This window comes from Mastomys coucha, unplaced genomic scaffold, assembly GCF_008632895.1.
Source record: "Mastomys coucha isolate ucsf_1 unplaced genomic scaffold, UCSF_Mcou_1 pScaffold13, whole genome shotgun sequence".
Taxonomy (NCBI): Eukaryota; Metazoa; Chordata; class Mammalia; order Rodentia; family Muridae; genus Mastomys; species Mastomys coucha.
In genome coordinates, this window is record NW_022196895.1 from 67,258,714 (window position 1) to 67,278,956 (window position 20,243).

Here is a 20,243-nt window from a genome sequence, read left to right on the forward strand (position 1 = left end):
TCCTATCTGCCATATTTCTTTCCTCAAAGGCCACTGGAAATTCTAATTAATCCAAATTTAAGCTAAATTTGATATGTTGACAATGCTCTTATCATATTTAAATATTCAAAGAAACATTAGAAAGACTATGGAATAAAAAAGAAGAGAAGAAGAAATAAAAGGTGAGGGGTGAGTTGGAGGAGAAGAAAACACATGTCAAGAGGCATTATTTGAAGAACATCATAGATTTATAGCAAAATATCACAGGTAATGGCATCTTACAAAAGCATTATTTTCTTAAGCATTTCATTCATGATATTTAATATCCCATGAATAGAAAGATTAGATAAAGTTAGAAGTTGGTTTAGATATTATACAAGGCATATAAGAGAAGTTGTAAATTATAAAGGAAATTAAGGGATATTAATTACCTAGTCAGAATATTCTTTCATTATGACTTAAAACTCAAATTAAGGCTTATTTAGACCATAGACAAGGGGTGATGATGAAGTTATTTCACCAGTAAGCTCTGGTATTTTAAAAAAGGTAAAAGCACCACCATCTCCACCACAACACAGTTCTTCAGTTTGTTATGAAATACATAGTAATATACTGAGAAGACAGTTCTAAGTCACCTGTTTTGGGTGTGTGCATGTCTTTATCCTAGCTGTGTGTATGATGAGTATAAATTTTGGCAATGGGGTTAGCAGCTCAAGTATTTACACTTTCTCTATAAGCTACACATTTCCCCCATATATGTGGGATAAATGGGCTTAATGGCGCCTAAGGTGCACACTGGTTCCTAATGGTTCTCTTAGGCTATGACTAGGCATTTCTTTATCAAACTATCAAAGTTTGTCAAACTTCCCCTTATTTTTCCAGAGAACATTGTGCTGTCTCCTATAACTTCAATCGATCCCCAAATTGGAGACTGCATTTCTTATGTGACTTCACTATTCCTCTATATACTTATTTCTCTTTTTAAAATGATTTTAATTATCCATAATATAGTGGCTGTTATCTCTATCTTTTATGCCTAGTGCCTACGGCAGGGTCTGGAAGTGATCAATGAACTTGTTATTTAGACTTTGTCTTGCAAGAAGAACCGATCCCTCCCTTATCTTTGGCTATCAAATATATGTAGATTTCAGAATTTACGTTTTGTGCTTGGACAGACTTAGAAGATTGCAGACACAGAAATTACACAAGGCTTTTATTATTGGGATTGCAAATGTTCTTCTGTCCCTTTCCCTTTCCAAGAAATGTATGGAATTTTCTTTTGGAGAAAAATACTGTCTCTGGGCCATATGGGCATCATAGCTATACAAATTTATACCTTAGGATCCTTGAACCATCTTTCCTTTAGCCTTTTTGCCACGTATCGTAGGACATAATTATCAGGTTTTATCTTTGGCACAGTTGGATATTAGTTGATACAAACCATGAAGGAAGACATTGTGCTTCAGAATTAGGTTATTACATGAGGACAGCTCTAGTTGTTTATGGCTGTGACTGGTTCCTCTTTTGGCACCATTGCTGATATTTTTATTTTAATTAAGCAAATCAGAATAAATGATTGTTCACTTAGACAGGATGCATTATTTTAATTTAAAAATTTCCCAGGGACCTTTATGTTTACTATGAGCTATGTCAGCTTGTGGCAAGGAAGGCACAGAGTCTACATCTGATTTCAGAATTAAAGCAAATTCTCGAGTTATTCTATCTGCCTCATTTCCTCCTCACAGTTACAGAATCTACGGACACTTGTGAATTACATCTTTCTTCTCATCGTCACCCAGGGACCTCCTCCACATGCTATTTACACCTTTGTTCAGATCATTATCTGAGTTGAAAATCACTGTTTCTACTAACCACAGGTCTCAAACTTAGTATCTTTTCTGTCTGCACAGGGACTCACCATTGCTGTCTCTGTTGGGCTAGGTAGTTGATTAGAAATATTCAGGGTGCATTTTGCGAGCAAGTGGCTGGTGTGCATGTTATGCTTATGAATGGTAAAAAGGATGAATTTGTTTGCTTTCAGGTGAAATGACTATTCTTTCAGTCAACTCATATCAGGTGTTGCTTTTTTCTATTTTTTGTTACTTCGCTAGTTTATATTTGATTCTATCCATCTCTTTTGGAGTAAAAGGAAAGGGAAGGTGATATTTTATCATCTCGGTAGTATGCAACACACTTGGCTCATCTTAGCTTTTCTAAGAAACTACAGCCATTGGTATAATGTCAGAATTAATAGAGAAAAGCTTAATAATGAATAATAAGTAAACTTAAAGAGAAGATCTTAAAGTGAGACTATCTAGAAAGATTTTTATAGACAGAAGTACCTATAAATTATAGAACTCTAAAAATTAAGGTAATAATTTTAATAACATTAAAGTAGCAACCACAAGGGACATATTTTAGTGGAAAACCAGAAATTTTGTTCAGTTGACAACTTTATTGGCAAAGTATTAAAATTTGAAAATGTTTGATGTATGTCACACAAAAACATATGAATATGAAATCAATTAAAATAGTTTGCATTATGGCTGGAGAGGTGACTAAGTGGCTAGGAGTGCATACTTTTGAGCTCTCTCAAAGTGCAAAAAAGTTTTCTAATTATTTTACACTCTTTCCAAAGTTTGTCCAAGGCCAAGTGAAAACTAATTTCTATTTCAGCTGTTGTAACTAGAATAAATATCAAGGAGTCCAAAATTGTAATGTTTTATTTTGTCTCAAATTACCAAATACCTATCAGGACTGTTGTCCAAAGCCACACTTGCTACTAACTAACTAGATTCCTGCCCATTCCTTAAACCCATTGAAGAGAATTCCTATTCAGGTACCACAGGTCAATGTTCTAAAGGACTCATTCTGAAAACTACCAATCATTCATGCAACCAGACTGTTTAATCTATTGAAAATTTCTCTCTTTTACAGGACTACATGAATACTAGGAGATGCTGGGGTGCTGTGAATTGTACATAACACATTATTTCACAAAGGACAAGGCACACTTTTGAAACTGTACTAATTCTATGCCTTGATTTCCACGGAGTTAGTAAATGCTGATAGCTAGGCCAAGCATGGGCCTTGGAGTACAGTGTCTCTTCACATACCAGCTTCGTAGGTGGTGGCGTGTGCAGTCATGCTCCACGTGCTTGACCTTCTGTTCTTGGTCACCATGACTGAGAACTCATACATTGTGTTTGGCTTGAGGCCAGTCGCTGTGTAACTGAGAGATGTTGTGTCTTCTGACTATACAAACCAGAAACAAGCAAAGAAATAAAACCAATATGAAATCTGAGAACTCAGTAAATCAAGACATGCAACACAACCGGCAACTAAATCAGACAAAAGTAGATCCACTACAAAATAGTAGGAGTGAAGGGCCTATTTCTTTGTCAGCCAATATACACTGGTGGGCTGTGCTTCTGAGGCTTTACTGATAAAATCAAGCAGTGCAGTGTTCTAATGAGAAGGCAGTTAGATAAGTCTGAGCTTGCGCATACCTGAGATAGAGAACAAAATCTTCTCTCAACTTCATTTAACACTTTTCTAGTGGGACCTGAAGCAAATTAATGTCTTTATCAATGAAATCATTTAGTTAATTTTGTTTAGTTTTGTTGTTGTTGTTGTTATTGGTTTTTTTTGGTTAGTGTTTCACATTCTGTATTCATGGTCATCATTTCTCACTACAAACAATTATGTAGTTTTCCGATGCATTATAGGGATGATGATATTTTAAAAAGGCTTAGTTTCAAGTTTTAATGCTTCCAAACACCTATTGATCTCTAATATGAAAGCAGAGTAAGAATGCTTCTGTGCTACATGATGCTCTTCCTTTATGGATGGCTCACACATAAGAGAACATGTGTGGAAAAGGGAGCAATTGATCAGAAAAGGAAAGCAGATTGGATGAATATTAAAGGACATAACTGTATTGCAGAATGTTGTGTTTGACTTTTGAATATATTATTTTCATTATAAATAAGCTTATTCATAATAGTACAAAATAGGTAAATTGTGTCTTTCTTGCTTACTTAAGAACAAAAGTAATAATAAAGAGGAAAACAGCATGCTAGTCTCACAGGTAAAAGCTTATTTTCTACATGACTTGACAAATTTTAAACTATGTAAATCTTTTAGAAACTTCTACTTGTGCTGGGTGGTAGTTACAACTTTTTCTTTTCCTATTGCTTCTTCCTATTCCTATAGGAAGTAGGTAACTACTTCCTATTGCTTCTATAAAAACATGTTGGGTATTTACTTCTGAAAAAAATAAAACCTTACTCCATTGGTTAATAATTTATATATCTTCTTCTTTTATAGTAATATGGCAAAATATTAATTTGTACATCTATTATAGGTTAGGACAGAGCTCTGAAAATATTATACATACATTTTTACATCAAATAAAAATTAAAAGAAACTAGTAACATTATGTCAATGTACCCACTCATTATATTATATTGAGGAAACATTTATCAGAATGTTTTCTCTCTCTATTAATAGAAAGCTTTTGCTATAATGAATTCTTCAACCTAAGAATACATGGCAAAATCTTTTCTGGTTGCATTTGTGAATACAGAATACCTGGGTACCTGGGTAATACTCTCTGAGCTTCCATTTCCTCAATTTTAAGTTGATTCCAACATGACAGACATTATTTTATCATTTATTGTGTGAAATAAGTGAAGTAAAACATAGTGCCTGGCCTAGAGCAAGCATTAATAAATGTTACCTACAATACATTATACCTTGTTTCATGTCAACTTTCATTATATTAGTTATATTAAATTCTAAAATGAGTTCTATCTTGGGGAAGAGACCAAGTCTTGCACAACTGCCTGTATTCTATTATATCCACAATGCATCTGATAAGCACTAGGTTACTGCCAAGAATTGTATTTTGAGTGGATTTCAAGTAAAACAGAATGTGATTAAATCCTTGTAGAAAATGAAAAGAAGTTCATATTTTTGTAGAAAAATCAATATAGTGATTTGAGCAATCAGAATATTAGTGTCAGAATTACTGTCTAATTTGAGAAAAATGAGACTCAGTGATATGACAAAATACAGCAAAAGCACCTCTTGAATCCATATTATTTGACTGCAAAAGTGCCCTTTGTTCTATAATGAATGTCTTGCTTATCTTATAAAGCTATTATGCAATGAGAGATGATGTTTAGATATGAACATGGTTTAAAAAACATAAAATACAAACCAAGTCATCCATTATAAATAACTGTAAAATTTATTATACATCTTTCTTGTAGAACAGTTATCCTTTTCCTTTCTCCTTGCTACTCTACTACCCAACTCTTTTCTAGAGACTTCTTCATCTCAGTGTGTAGAAGTAAAAGTGTGTGTGTGTGCATGTGTGTGTGTGCATTTGTGTGCATGCATATATGTGTATATGTGTATTTGTATATGTGAGTATGATTATTAATATTAAATTAAATAATGCCTTTAGTCATTTAAGTTGATGGGAGAAGGCCTAGTTAAAATATTTTGCTTGGTTTTCAAATTCTTTTTAATTCCATATCTGCTCTACTAACCATTTAACTCAAATTATTTGCCTCAAGAAATCTTGGCATTCAAATGATGATGAAATAAAAATAGTCATATTTTTTAAATGCCATTTCACATTCTGGGATAGTCCCTATGGTCATTTAGTACAATAACTATATCTCCAAAGTAGAGTAATTATGAACATGAGCATCTTCAAGAGGGAAACATAGTCTTTTATAAAAATAAACAAACCTGAACCATCTATAGGTGGAGACCCTTTTGAATACTCTCATATGTTGTCTTCTTTTCTTCCTGACAATGTTGTCTTTTTTAAATGTTCTGCTTAGTCTAACATCTAATAATATAAGGAGATGGAGTACATACAATAGATCTCTTATCAATGATACTGTATGGACTTTTCTGAGGAGTTTTCTACCAGGGCAGCAATATCAAATGAAACTGTATTGTGCTGTCACTGATACTGTTTCAACTACAAATTGACTCATCCTAAACCACAATGTTTTGACCACTTAAAAGATGAAAGACGCTGAAGTAGACGCAGCATGACTGTGCTTAGACAGAGAGAGATATGTGAAACCAATGTGCTTTTGCACATTTGGGGGCAGAAGAATCTCTGAAGACAGACGTGTCTCCCAAGTACCCACTGTCTTGAGGCTAGATTAAGAGATATAGTAGTGCAGTGAGAGGAAGAGATCTAAATTCTTAACAGCCACTCTTGTAGACTGACAAGCACAGAGATACAAGTATGAGAAACCTGGAAGGGGCAGGTTAAGCTACCAGATCCCCTTAGTTTTAGGGTATCCTTCAAGTTTTTCTCAGCTTTATAGAAGTTCTCATATTGTATTGTAGGATGGCTTCAAATTCTTGCCAATCCTCCTGCTTTTAGTACCCAGGGTCTTGAAATTACTGCATTCAACTTTCTTTTTCCCTCCCCTGTTACCTTGTAAACTATTAACTTTCAGCTATGTCACTTGACCTGACTCCTTTACAGATTCTTGGAAGCATACATCTACTGAGATGTGTTCATGAAGCATTATAAGTTATACATGTTAAGTAAGGAGAATTAAAGCTTTATTTCCGAATAAATGATCTAGAACTATTACAGATAAAGAACACATACCAGCTGATCTTTCTTAGTTTTTTATACTGTCTACCACTTACACATTTTAGCCTGGCCTCAGGTTTAGAAGACTACACAGCTGCCTTTGTAAGTAATGCTTTGTTAGAATCATTGAGCTCAGACAGGAGATATGGAAAGGTGAAATGACAGTGTCCCTTATATCACTGAGGATCTCTGGGAAGAGTGTGAAATGATTTGAGAATGAGTGCATGAACAGGAAACTGGTACAACTCTGGTTCACTTAAGGAATTTTCTTTACAACATGAGGGTGGTTTCTAAGCTAAATACAGAAATCAATGTTAATGGCTTACAATACATTTCTAGGGTGTTATAAAATATTTTCACATCTTTGGTCTCTGTTAGAGTCTTTGTGAGTAGGTGTCTGTGATAGTAATGGACAGCAATTTAGATTCTAAATTAGAAGCATCGTCAGAATCTATTCAGAAGATGAATTTGGAGCCTTGCTATTTCCAAAGAAAAATGGCACTCTTTTACACAGAAGAAAATGTCTAATGTAAACAGCATATGGTGGAATTCAAAGATCAGTTTTGCAGCTCTTGATATTTTTCTACCTTGCCTCTTATTGATTTCCAATGGCATAATTATTCTAATGAATTGTAGAGTTTGAGTTATTAACATGCCTTGCTTGTAAAAGTCACTGTAGGAAAATGACTTACAACAAACCAGTAAACATTGAACACAACTCATCAAACATATAAAAGTTAATTTTAAATTTCTTGCACTCTATTTGACCTTCACCTTGTACTTCGCACTGGCAGAAAAGCTGGTCCTCCACCGAACAGTGTAAAGCCGCACATCGGATGTTTTCTGGTTCTTCGGGACAGAGTTGTCTGCCCAGCTGACCCTCACAGCCTCATGGGTAAGAGCCACAGCCTGTACACCTACTGGTGGGAGCATGGGGGTGGAGACATCTGGGCCCGAGGTGGGGAAATCATCAAGCAAAGGATAATAATCAACGGGGTCAGTGGGATCTGGGTTAAAAACCCATTAAATGAAACAAACAAATAAATGTGTAAACAAAGAGTTAAAATAAATATCAGTGGCAACACATCACAATGAGTTAAATGCATGGCAATAACGATGGAAGGGAACATGAGAAGAACAGAAAAAATGCAATTAATTAAATCATAAAATATAATATGAACAGTATTGCTATGTCATAAAATAATAGTATTTGCTCATTTTTATTTCTAATTAGAATATATACCTTAAGACTCCAACTTGTTGGAATATTACACATTGATTTTTTTCAAGGTATTATGTAGTAATTTATCATGATCATGATTTATCAATATTTTTAAACAACAGCAAAAACTGATATTTTTGGTTATTTTATCCTTAAATGGAAATAAATGCTATTGGATACATTAATTTTCTTCTTTATCCCTAACTTTATTGGGTGTTTGTCCTGCTTTTACTATTTTCTATGTTATACCAGTATAAATTTTGTTCAAGTAACACAGAAACAATAATGAAAGATGCTTGAACTATATCAGTCTTTCTATCAAGGCACGTATCCAATGTGAACAGATTCACATGGATCCTTTTATATCTGATGTACTATAATCTGGTGTGAGATGGCAACTGGCAAGCAGGTTTTCTTAGATTGTAATCTTAAATTGTGGAAGTGCTCATTCTCCTGAATTCTCTCTCATACATGGGTTAGTATCATCTTTACTCCTGTCAGGCATTCCTATATTACATTCCTGATTCTACAATTGCAAGTTCAGTGGAAAGAGTGCACACCACTGCATAGGAAGACAAATTAAGTCCCTTCAGAATGATGAGATTTCCACTGAGGGACACACAGGCTCTGACCAATAACATGGTTGGAATCTGACGAATGTGGTGTGATCTTACAAAATTCTCCAAAAACCCTTACACTTTTGCTACGCTACAACAAGCAAAATTAGCAACTTCCTTTGTGGCAATGGTAATCATTCCATTTTGAGATGTTCAGATTCATAGCAGATTTAAAAACTGACCTTTACATAATACAGTAAGGAGTCACACTAACAAAAACTTAAGACTGACAGCGCCTAGCTAAGCCTGGACATTTGATGTCATTTAAAGGAATGAGATCAGATAAAATATAGAAGAATGTCTGCAGCAGCTTACACGATTTATTTATTCATTTATTTATTTTTAAATAGCAAAGTTCAAAGCTGGGTGGTTGTTGGCTACTCTGTTGATTATTTCCTCTGTCCCTTGAATTTCAATTTCCCATGCCCCATGTACTTCCCATAAATTAGTAAGCATGTTACTGGCCTGTGGTTTGGAGAAAATATTTTTAAAGCTGAAAAAATGAAACAAAACAAAAACAGAATATAAAGGAAGGAAAGAGCGAGAGAGAGAGAGAGAGAGAGAGAGAGAGAGAGAGAGAGAGAGAGAGAGAGAGAGAGAGAGAGAGAGAGAGAGAGAGAGAAAGAGAGGACAGAGGGAGAGGGAGATAGGGGAAGGGAATGGGGAGGGAGAGAAGAGAGGGAAGAGAAGGGAGAGAGAGTGAGGTGTGGGATTAAAATTTAATGACAGTGCCCGGGATTTTGTTTTTCTTTTGATGTCTCTTTTCACCCAGAGCTCCTTTAAAGCCAAATGAATTTATGAAATGATAAAGAGAGAATAGAAAACATGGCAGCCTCTACAAGGATTTGAATCATCCATCTGGTTTGTGAAGCTGGAAAAGATGTGTTTGCCAAACTGAAGTAAGCACACGTTCTACTCTTGCCTGACTTTTTAAGATGAACTTTACACAGAGAGGGAGAGTAGTTCAATATCTGACTTATTTTTGACTCATCTACATCGTAAAGTACCACTTACATTACTGCTTTGCTGCACTTAGTTTGTGTAAGCATGGTTTCTCCTACACATTATCTATCATGCTATGAAATCAACTGATCCTATGATAGGAAATTATAGTAGTCCATTTACCTACTTACGATTTTAGAAAATACAACTATTGGTGGCTATTATTTATTGAGTATTTTCAAATCAGTTACAAAATGAGTCTGCTGCATCCAAAGCATCATTGTCTGTTGTGAATTATCTGTGGACCTAATGTGACCCATAACATTTTGCCAATGGCTAAGTTTTATTTCCTTTCTTAGGGAATACAACTCATTTCATCATTTTCCCTGCCAATCCCTCTATAACTATGTTGCATACTATAATAGCCATATGTTCTAGGATGTTATCAACATAAATAAATAATTATTTAAGCATTTATTCATTTTCTATGGTAGACAATGTCAAACCTTCCCATGTCCCTAAGAGCTTAGTTTCCACTATAACGGAAAGGCCAGATAAATACTGCATCTACGGCAGAAAGGAGCATTCAGGGATACAGCGAGCAACATTGTGAATGTATGCTGCATATACTACAAGGGTTCTTTTCTATTTTGATCAAAAAGATGTTGAATAATTGTATGTAAGCATCCTTTTGCTACTAAGCTGTTCTTTAATGTTTCTGCTTATATTAGGATGCCCTAGATGCTGCTGAATTTCAGATGTATGTGAAGAAGTACATATGTATATAAGCATATATGTGTATGTATATATAACTTACATTTATATGGATATATACACATATATATTTATATTAAGGTAAGCTTCCTTCTATACATTTTACCTTCCATTTATCTGAAATCTGCTCCCTTCACTAACATTATGGTCTATTGAAGAACTGACTTTCATCCCTATAACTAATAGCTCCTCTTTGTAAGATATATATATATATATATATATATATATATCACATACACACACATATATATATACATATATATGTTTATATATATATCACACACACACACATATATATATATATGAGCATGACAAGTAGTCAGTTCCTAACATATTTTGATAGCCTTTTGAAATTTTAGTCATTATACTTGCTTGAAGTTGTCTTTAAAATCAATAATAGTTTTCAACAGGATTATACTTTGCTTAAACCTTGCTAAAATGGTTAAGAATACATTAACTCAAAGAATGTACTTCATTAACCTCTGATTACTCTCTGCACCTTTCCCTTCTCCAGGTAGAAAACAACTTGTTCTTACAATAACAATAGATAATGAGCTTGATGGCAGAAGAGAGCTTTCCTGCGTGGGGCCAAGGTGAAAGTTTCAGCAGCTTGAACTGTTATTCCCAGTCTGAGAAAGGGCTATGGAGTTCGCCAAAGGCTACTGGCATAGCACTTAGAATGCTCCAGGGCCTGGTGCTCACATTTGCCTAATGCTTTCATTGTCTTTGATATATTTCATGTATACTTTTTGCTGGATTTTTCTAAGACTTCTCATGGGAATACTTTGCCACAACTCAAAGATAAAGAATGGTTTTTACATGACAATATGACACATTTATAAGAACGGGATTCTCTCGGAGCCTTGGCCTTTGATTCCTCTGGTTTGCTCTTTGTTCTCTATGCAGTGTGGAAGCATAAAAAGAATTGTACTTCCAGGTAAAGGTTTATTCTTTATCGTGAAATGGCTGCTTCAAACATCCCTTTATAGCCAATTACTGTCTTTTCTTCAATAAGAAATTTCCTGACACAATTTCCAACTTTGGTATCACTTCATTTCTCAGCTCCATTAGAATCTGAATTATAACATGAAAATAAAACCTGGGTTATGGATCACTGGTGTTTGAGAAAACACTGTGGCGTGCCATATGCCAAGAATTAAAAGCTGACAGCAAATGCCACAGGGGAAGATGTTTATACTACAGATGCATCCTCTACACAGCTTACCTTGCCTTGATCTGAACTCTGCCCCCTTCACCAGAGTTATGTTCTATTGAAAAACTGACTTTCATCCCTATACCCAGCAATATTAAGTCCCTATTTGTGGGACTTAATATTGTCATTAATAATGGAAAATCTTTGAAAGACTGGCTTTGGTGGAATTTTATGTCAACTGATTACAGCTCAATGTTACCTTAACAATAAGAATCTGTTTAGTTTCCTTATCAGGACCAGGAAAGAGAGGACATACATAAGGCCAACCAGGGAGATCCCAGGTGTAGACAGAGTAGCCTGCTATTTTCTAGACAGGCTCACTTTTGGATAGTCTGTGAGAAAGGGGTAGTGAAAAAATTCTCATGGTACTCTGTGAATGGCACCTGTGAGCTTGAAAAGGAAATATAAATTTATATAAATCTAGGCAGTCGATAGTAGCCATTTATGCATCCTCAGCTGGAATTTCTACTCCAGTAATCATTTGCTTTTTGATGTTTGGTATCAAATTTGGAGCTTGACCTCTTAAACACTTCATTCTAATTAAAGTGAAAATTTATGGCTAATCAAATGAAGTATGAAGGATGTGGGTTTGTAGAAGGGGTAGGCACATAATATTAATTGAAGACATATATATATATATTTGTCCAGGTTTTAGACAAGTGTTTGGGAACAATATTGTTAGGAGGAAAATGGTAATGTGATTTTTCTAGGTGTCCACAAATATGATATATATTCCATTTTTGAGTAAACCCAGTATTATTGACAACCGGCCACTATCCACGACTTAAGTCTTGCCATCTTAACAGTGTCTCATGGTTTTCTATCAATTTGATCTTGTTTGCCACCAAACAAGTTAAACTCCTGTAGCCATTCTTGAGGCAAATGGTCTTTGAATCAGCAAGTATCTTTTGTATCCATTTGTCAGGTTACCTATATGGCCCAATTCACAATTCTTCTTTGATATTAGCCTAATTTAATCAACTCCAAGATGCTAGATTATCTCTGTATCCTATCTGAAGGATTGAATTGAGAGAAACAAAGCCCCATGGGACATTTAGAGTCTTAGATCAAATATCTTCCACTCAAATGACCGCATCAAATGACAAACTGGTTAGCAAATGGCGAATCACATCAGAGCACCAAACTATGAAGCTTCTAAGATGATTGGAAAGGTAAAAGCTGCTGAATTCTTTAAGTCTACATATTAATGCATAGAATAAACCCTCCTAATTCATATGGGAGCCAAATATTTAAAATATGTTGTATATGTATGCATGCATATATTTATGATAATTTTATGTATTCATTTTTAATACTTTGTTTTTTGTCTTTTTGTTTTATTTTTAAATTTTTCTCCTTCTCTCCATAATCCAAGTACTGACTACCTTGTCACAAGAGGATTGATACCAGGTACATACCTGTTATGGAACGAGTGGTGGCACTCTCGTAGAGAGGGACACCTTCTCCGGCATTGTTGAAAGCTTTTAAGGAGATTACATAATGAGAACTCGACTCTAGAGGAAAACAGAAACAAGTTGGGCATGTGAATTATTGAATTGAAATGCTCATGGTGAACATTTCCTGAAAACAAATTGAATATAATCTTTTAAATAAATTGATGTTTGAAAATGAATGCGTTGGATTCTGGGAACAACCAGCTCTAACGGAGACAGGCTTTCGATCTTCCTGAATCTTCATTTCAGCATTAAATGCACAAGAGGGTGGAGAACTAAGAGCATTAGCCACTCTGTACAGGGTGGGTCATGATTGATGTTTGTCAGAAAACCCTAAAATACAACTTGTATTTTTAAGTTCCCAGCAGAATTGCCCAAGGTCCCAAGTATTGGCCATGCCTATGTCAGTTAAATCGAAAGTGGGCATCAGACTGGAAATAAGGAAGCTCCTAAGGAACTATCAGGTAGTGAAGAAGGCAGAGCCTATTAGATTAACGAAGAAATACATACACTTAGAACTGACCAGTGAGAGATCCATTCTAGGACAGGACCAATTATAATTAAATTATATCAACTTGACACAACCTTAAGGCACCTGAGAAGAGGGAATTTCGTCTGAAGAACTGGCCATGTCACATCGTCCTGTTATTATGTCTGTGAGACTGACTTTACTGATGATTGACATGGGAGTAACTCCACTAGGGAGTAACCAGGCTATGCTGGGAGGCAATAAGACCCAGTCAAGTGAAGCTAGGTTGTATGAGAGAGAAAGCTGAGCAAGAACCTGAGAACCAGGTAACGAACAGCATTCCTTCATGGTTTATGCTTCAGATCACTATTTTAGTTTATACCCTGACTTTCCTCAATGATGGACTGTGACCTGGAAGTATATATTGAAAAAAACCTTCCGTCTAAATGTATTTGTTCATGGTAGTCATCATACCAGCCTAATAAAAATATAACTAGACTTGAGTAAGAACCAAAGTCCCTAGTTCACAGATGCAGAGAGAGGAGCAAATATGTTAGGAATGAAGGGCAGTTCAATGAGCAAAATCAATGGGAAAAGTAGAAAACAAAATCAAGAGAAGAAAATATGAATGAATTAAATTTATGTGGAAGAAGGAATTTGATACGAAAGTTGGAGAGTGCAGGACTCAAATACACTAAGTGGATCCCTTAAAGAAGAAAATCACACATGAACAGAATAAATACAAAGGGACACGTGATATTTTGTTTATTTAATTGAAGAATACAGATAAAGGCAATATGTGATTCACTGGGGCAAAATTAGATAATTATCAATTCTTTTTATAGAAATAACGTATGTAACAAAATTATAATAATTTACTTTTTATTCTAGCTAAAAAATATAAATAAAGGATTATCTATTTAAAGTTAGTTATAAATACAGTGGATGAGAATAGTCAAATTGTTATTCATTTCTAACCAGTGCATATCATTTTGTTAACCATAAGAACTAATAGAAAATGAGGTTTAGACATCCAAAATTACCAGAGTAGACTGTGACCAGAAGGCTAACCTCTGAGTAATAAAGTCAATGAACTAAAGCTAAGTGACAGGAGAGATTTTATTTTGTAATGGCTTTATGCTCTGACAGTATAATGATACAAGAATCAATGGATCACTATAGTGGTCTATATGCAAGAAACAACTGAGTGATTTTTATGATGTAGGACCTTTTGTTGTTGTCAGTCTATGGCAAGCAAGATATAAACAATGCAATAAGCAAATATGAGGGGTTACAATTTTATATCCACTGTGTCCTTGAAGGCAAGAGTCTTGGTAGAGATGGAGGGTCACATAGATTTAAAACATAAAGTTTAAAGTCTCCTATTCTTAAACTTGAATTACAAAAAAGGCTCATTTTTTAAAAAAAAAATGTGTTTTTATCTGGGATAATGATCTATCCACTTAAGAAGTTGAGAAGCATTGATTGATAATATGAAGCAACCCCAGTGTGTAGGGTACAGTTGTATAAAACAATGTTGCCTACTGTAGCTGGTAAGGGCTCTTATAGAACTCGTGATCCCAAGTTTTAAGGTAGAAATATCACAACTGTGTTTTAATCATCCTGACAAACAGAAAGGTAGAAGCTAGGTAATGACCATGAAGATCTTCTGTCAACAGCCTCAGGAATGATTGTATAGAACATTCAAATGATCACAAAGACACTTATAACCTAATGAGCTTCAGTATATCAATACCAGGAAATATATATGAATGTATGAATTAATAGATTATTTTAAAGGCTAGAAGTTGTTCTGTTCTGAAATTGACAGATAATCACATTACTATCTTGAAAACTGATAAGGAAATTAACTTTGATCATTTTGTTTCACAAGTAAACATTCTTCAGTGACCAAAAGCATGATGATCCCTTTAAACCTTCCTGGAAGAAAAAAATGAATGAGCAAAATGGGATATTCCCATCCCACAGTCTCAACAACTTAATCTAGGTATTGAATATTCATCATTTCCCAGACAAAACCAAGAGCAACTCCCATACAGTAAGTATCTCTCAAAGAAGTTATTATTGGCCTCTGAAGTCTTGCCACAGGGCTCTAGCCTCTAGCTGCCAGAGCATAGCAAACAGAGCAGAGAAACACGCTGAAGCCAGTTAAAAGCATACATGCAACTACACATGTCAGGTTTCTATTTCTATGCCAAAGTATGTATACAACTATGATGAGGCCTTACAATGAGTGAGTTCTTATTTAATAATGATATTTGAAAATGTTTTAGATCTTCATAAAGTTTGAATGTAATTTAAATGCATCTGTTAAAGACGGTGACATTCAAAATAACAATTTCCCCAGAGCTACAATATAGCAATAAGAGTGAAATAGGACCATGTCTCATGCAGCACTTTGACCTCCATGGAACAAATTGCTTCTACTTGAAAAGCAAAACGTGTGTGTGTGTGTGTGTGTGTGTGTGTGTGTGTGTGTGTGTGTGTGCGTGTGTGTGTGTGTCCATGTGTTCTCAAAGTAATTTACATTTAAGGAAGTAATCAATCATCAAATGTCAAGTGTTCTTTGAGATTCAAGACTGGTTGTAAAACACTAACCTCTCTCTTTATCTTAGTAAGTTAATTCTGAATAGGCAAAAAAAAGAAATACTACATAAATTTAAGCAAGAAAATATGCAATGTGCTTTCTGAATGTCATCTGTGATTAGAGGTCAGCAATGTTCAAGAAGGATCGGGTCACAAGAGAAGGGCTTTCAAGTAAACATTTACTCTGAAGTAGAGCTTGGAGGAAGATGGTCTATAAGATTAGAGGGATCCTAGAAAGTAAAAATATTTCAAGGAAACACTTGCAGAATGCTGAAAATATGGTAGAAACCCACTTCTCTCCTATGCAAGTGGATACTAGTTATGGCAGGGGATACTAGATCTAATTCCTTATTTCAGACAGACAAATTCATCTATGCATTAAAACATAAACATTAAGACTTGGTATTTACCTGATAAATATGAAATGGCTTTTTGGGGGGGTTAAAATTTAATTTCGTCCACCTCATACACATCTACATTTGCATTTGTCTTGATATGAAAATAAGAGCAGGATTTTTATATTCACACACACACAGGATCTGGAGCTATTTGTTTGCCTGACATTGCTTTTGGATTTGTTTCCTTTTGCCTAATTAGGGTGAGCAATGGAGAGTAAGCCAAACTCGGTTACTGCATGAGAGATCATAGAGTAGAAAGATTCTTAGGAGCTGAGAATTAAACAATTCTTCAGTTTGAGGATGCCACTAGTCCAAAGAAGGCAGTCAGCATTGTGGAACTTTCTAGAAACCTAGACCTCTGTGTGAAAAACATCAACCCTTTAAATATCTGTAGGGTATTTAAGTAAACTGCTACTGGCAAAGTAGATTCCCATGAATCCAGACCTACTATGCTCAGGAGATTGAATGTAACTTAAGCCCTTTATGTAAAGGTTCTATCCACAAGCATTGCCCGGCATAGTACTGGAAGGGACTGTGAATCCATAAGAAATAAGTCTAGTAGAGGGCACTGGGATCACTCGGCGTATCCAGTATACAGGAGTCTCATGCTTTCTTTTGGCTTCTGGCTGGCAGTATAGTCACTTGCTTGTATGAACATCACCAGCATTAGACTCTGCCCTCTGAGATCCATCTTTCAGGCTCTCTAGCCTACACATTATGTTTTTGTTTACATTCTGGAGCTACTGAGGAAACAATAGGCTCTGTTTACCCTCTCTGCTAGGCTTGATCCAATACTGACTGTGCCTGCACAAGGGAGATAAATTTGTTAATCATTTATTGGCAAACTTATGGGAAATGAGGGATGTTTTCATGATATAGTTTTTTTTTTTTTGAATGTGGACAGAGGGATATGGCTTGAATGTGTCTTGAGCTCAAGATCTTTTCAGAGTGTGTTAACATTGTTCTCCCCTACAATTTACAAAAAACTGGGTTTTTTTTATTAATCAGATCACCGCTAGAGGGCAATGTGGAACTATTTTCCTGCACATGCTCAGAGCTGTTAATGTTTAAAATCACTAAAATACAAAAGAATTGCTAACAATCACTGCCAGGACGGAAGCATCAAATGAGTTAAACACATTTACTATTATCATAATGAATTCCCAATGAATTAATCATTAATTATGCTCAGACCCCATTGTTCAGGAATATGCTTAATGACAATTATGACAATAAATTTATTTATTTATTTTTCAGGTATTTGAAGAAATGTTGCGGATACATAGGTCTGACAAATGTATCAATTGTCTCTACAAATAAAGTGTGGCAGTTTTCTCATTTGAATTTAATGTGACTTAATCATGCAAGAGGGATTTGGATCCTGGTAGACTTCCCTGGGAATTATTTTTGGTTATGGATATTATGTGAGAGTCCACATATTTCACAGTATTGAATAGATTTTTTTAATATTTGACTGGTCACCCTTTCTTTTACAAACATTCAATTTGGAATGAAGGAAGCTGAAGAAATACTTCATGACTCTCAGCATGCACAAATAGATGACTGCCTGCTATCGCTTGAGTATCATGAAAAGGGGATGTTAAATGCACATTTATTGATCATAGGGTTGTAAAGACAAGGAATTGGTTATCGGAAGTCTTGGTTTCTTCCCAAGAGACATGGGAGACTCATTATTCTAAGAGCCTGTGTTAAATCTTCTCTGAAGGCTAGAGATGAATGTTGCTTCCTGGGACTTAGAATGAATCAAGAAACCCTTCAGGGATAGAGCAAGAAGCTGTGCTTGGTAGCAAAAGTCACCGTGGAGAACTTCATCATTGTTAATTAATATTTCATGGAAATTAAATGTCAATGGCCTGGGCCAGATTGACATCCCAAAGTCTTTTATTCATTAGAGATTAGGTACTTTACTCTGTGGCCCCATCCGTGCCAAGAGCCTGTCGGGGCCCAGAATCCATGATCTTCCATCTTTTCCATTCTCGGCCAACACCGCCAACAAGTCGATTAGAGAAAATTAGAATGGTAGCTGTCTCCTAACACAAACATCTGCTCCTCAAAAGGGACCAGGGCTACTACCACCACAGAAAGGAGGACACTGGATCACTCTGAGACTGTCTTCCTGACTATCTTTGACTCCATCAGACATGAACTTTTTAATTAAGTGTAATGGCTGAAGAGTAAATAAAACTGATAGCATTGATCTGTAAAAAGCACAAGCAATTCATACTTGAAGAAGATGCAATTTATATAATACACTCAATTCTACTTCATTACATACATTCTTTGTAAATTTAATTAAGACCTATTTTAAATCAATCTCTAATAAAAACGTAGTTTTTTCTTCTCCAGGAATACTGTACAATTAAAGTCAGACTATGACATGTTTTGTTCATTAGCCAGGCTTGTAGATTCTAACCACTCACTTAGATACTAGGGGGATTTGAGAATAAGGTATAAGATTATGGTATATATTTTTTAATGTTTAAATTCTATTGTCAGTAAGAATGCCTGGTGAAGCTGGGCAGTGGTGGCGCATCCCTTTTATCCCAGCACTTGGGAGACTGAGGCAAGTGGATTTTTGAGTTTGAGTCCAGCCTGGTCTACAAAGTGAGTTCCAGGACAGCCAGGGCTACACAGAGAAACCCTGTCTCAAAAAAAGACCAAAAAAAAAAATATCTGGTGAAAAAAGCAAAAAGAATTGTTTAGTTCTCAAGAGGTTACACATAAACATTTGTTAGGTCAATAAATGTGACACCTAGAAAAGTTGTAAATATGTCTTATACTCAGATAAGGCTTTGGATGCTCCATGATAATTTAACTATGATTTCAGAATACCGAAATGTGAATATGCAAGAAGGAAAGGAAAGATAGCACCGGGTCTTGGGTTCACTCTTCATGAACCAAGAAGAATAAGGAAGTATGTTCTAGGATGAGGAAATTGGGTAACAGGTTTTGTGTCTGGCAGCAAGCACAGCTCCTTCCCGCACTGTGTAAGCGAGCCAAGAGGGATGAGATTCCCAGACTGAGTGAGTTTGATTTCTCCATGGTCGTTTACTCAGTTATGGGAGTCTTCATCTACTAAGTCTTTCCATCACTTTCTAGAGAGAGAGTAATCAAAAGCATTAGCAACACCGTGTAATCTATGGCGAATGGATGGGAACATGCTGGACAGAAACTCAAAAGTAAGGGATGCATTTTGGCACTTTTTAAAACATAGATTTGGTGCTTAATAGAGGTGTGTGTGTGTGTGTGTGTGTGTGTGTGAAGCTTCTAAACTAGTAGGTTTCAATATAACTGTTTTAAAAGTTATATTGATAACTCTTAATGAAGAAACTTAAAAATCTTCAAAAAAATCAGAACTAAATACAATGAAGCCAATGATGTCTTATAACGATGATGAAAATTTCATTGAGTTCTTGGATGATCCAATGCTGAGATAGAAAAGTATAAGAAGCAAGTCCAGATGATATTCATAATGGCTAAAGCATTTTTCTTGTAAACGTGAAAACTTGAAAATAAAGCCAACAGCCACCCACTTGTCTCTTTGAAATTCTTCTTTACATCTAATGTTAACTAGTTTATGGGATGATGGATTGCATTCTTAGTTATATTCTTAATTTTACTTAATCTGAAATTTGTTCCAGTGTGTAATGGAATACTTAAAAATATTTTTAATTGGCTTATTCTAGTATATTAATGGCGGCTATGGTATTTTTAAGATATGTATATAAATGTATAGTATTTAATCAGAGCAAATATTTATTCTATTATCATTTATTATAGAAATATCCATTTAAATATCACCATTATATTATTTATTGCAGACATGCCCCATGCCAGACATTGTTTTTATTTTCTTTTCCTTCTTTTTTGGTTTTTGATTTTTTTGGGGGGTGTTTTGGCTTTTTTCAAG

The 20,243-nt window shown here is 35.2% G+C and overlaps 1 protein-coding gene across 2 annotated transcripts in view; it reads right to left on the reverse strand.

Annotated features, from left to right (window-relative positions):
• Dcc (DCC netrin 1 receptor) overlaps nt 1-20,243 on the reverse strand; it is a 1,081,061-nt gene that overhangs the window by 120,734 nt on the left and 940,084 nt on the right. The window contains exons 16-18 of one of the 2 annotated variants that reach the window (XM_031365997.1): nt 12,803-12,898; nt 7,391-7,563; nt 3,096-3,234 (exon numbers count right to left, since the gene is read on the reverse strand). In XM_031365997.1, coding sequence (XP_031221857.1) covers nt 3,096-3,234; nt 7,391-7,563; nt 12,803-12,898 — 408 coding nt within the window. Of the gene's footprint in view, nt 1-3,095; nt 3,235-7,390; nt 7,624-12,802; nt 12,899-20,243 lie in introns of both variants that reach the window. The other variant, XM_031365996.1, reaches the window with a different exon arrangement.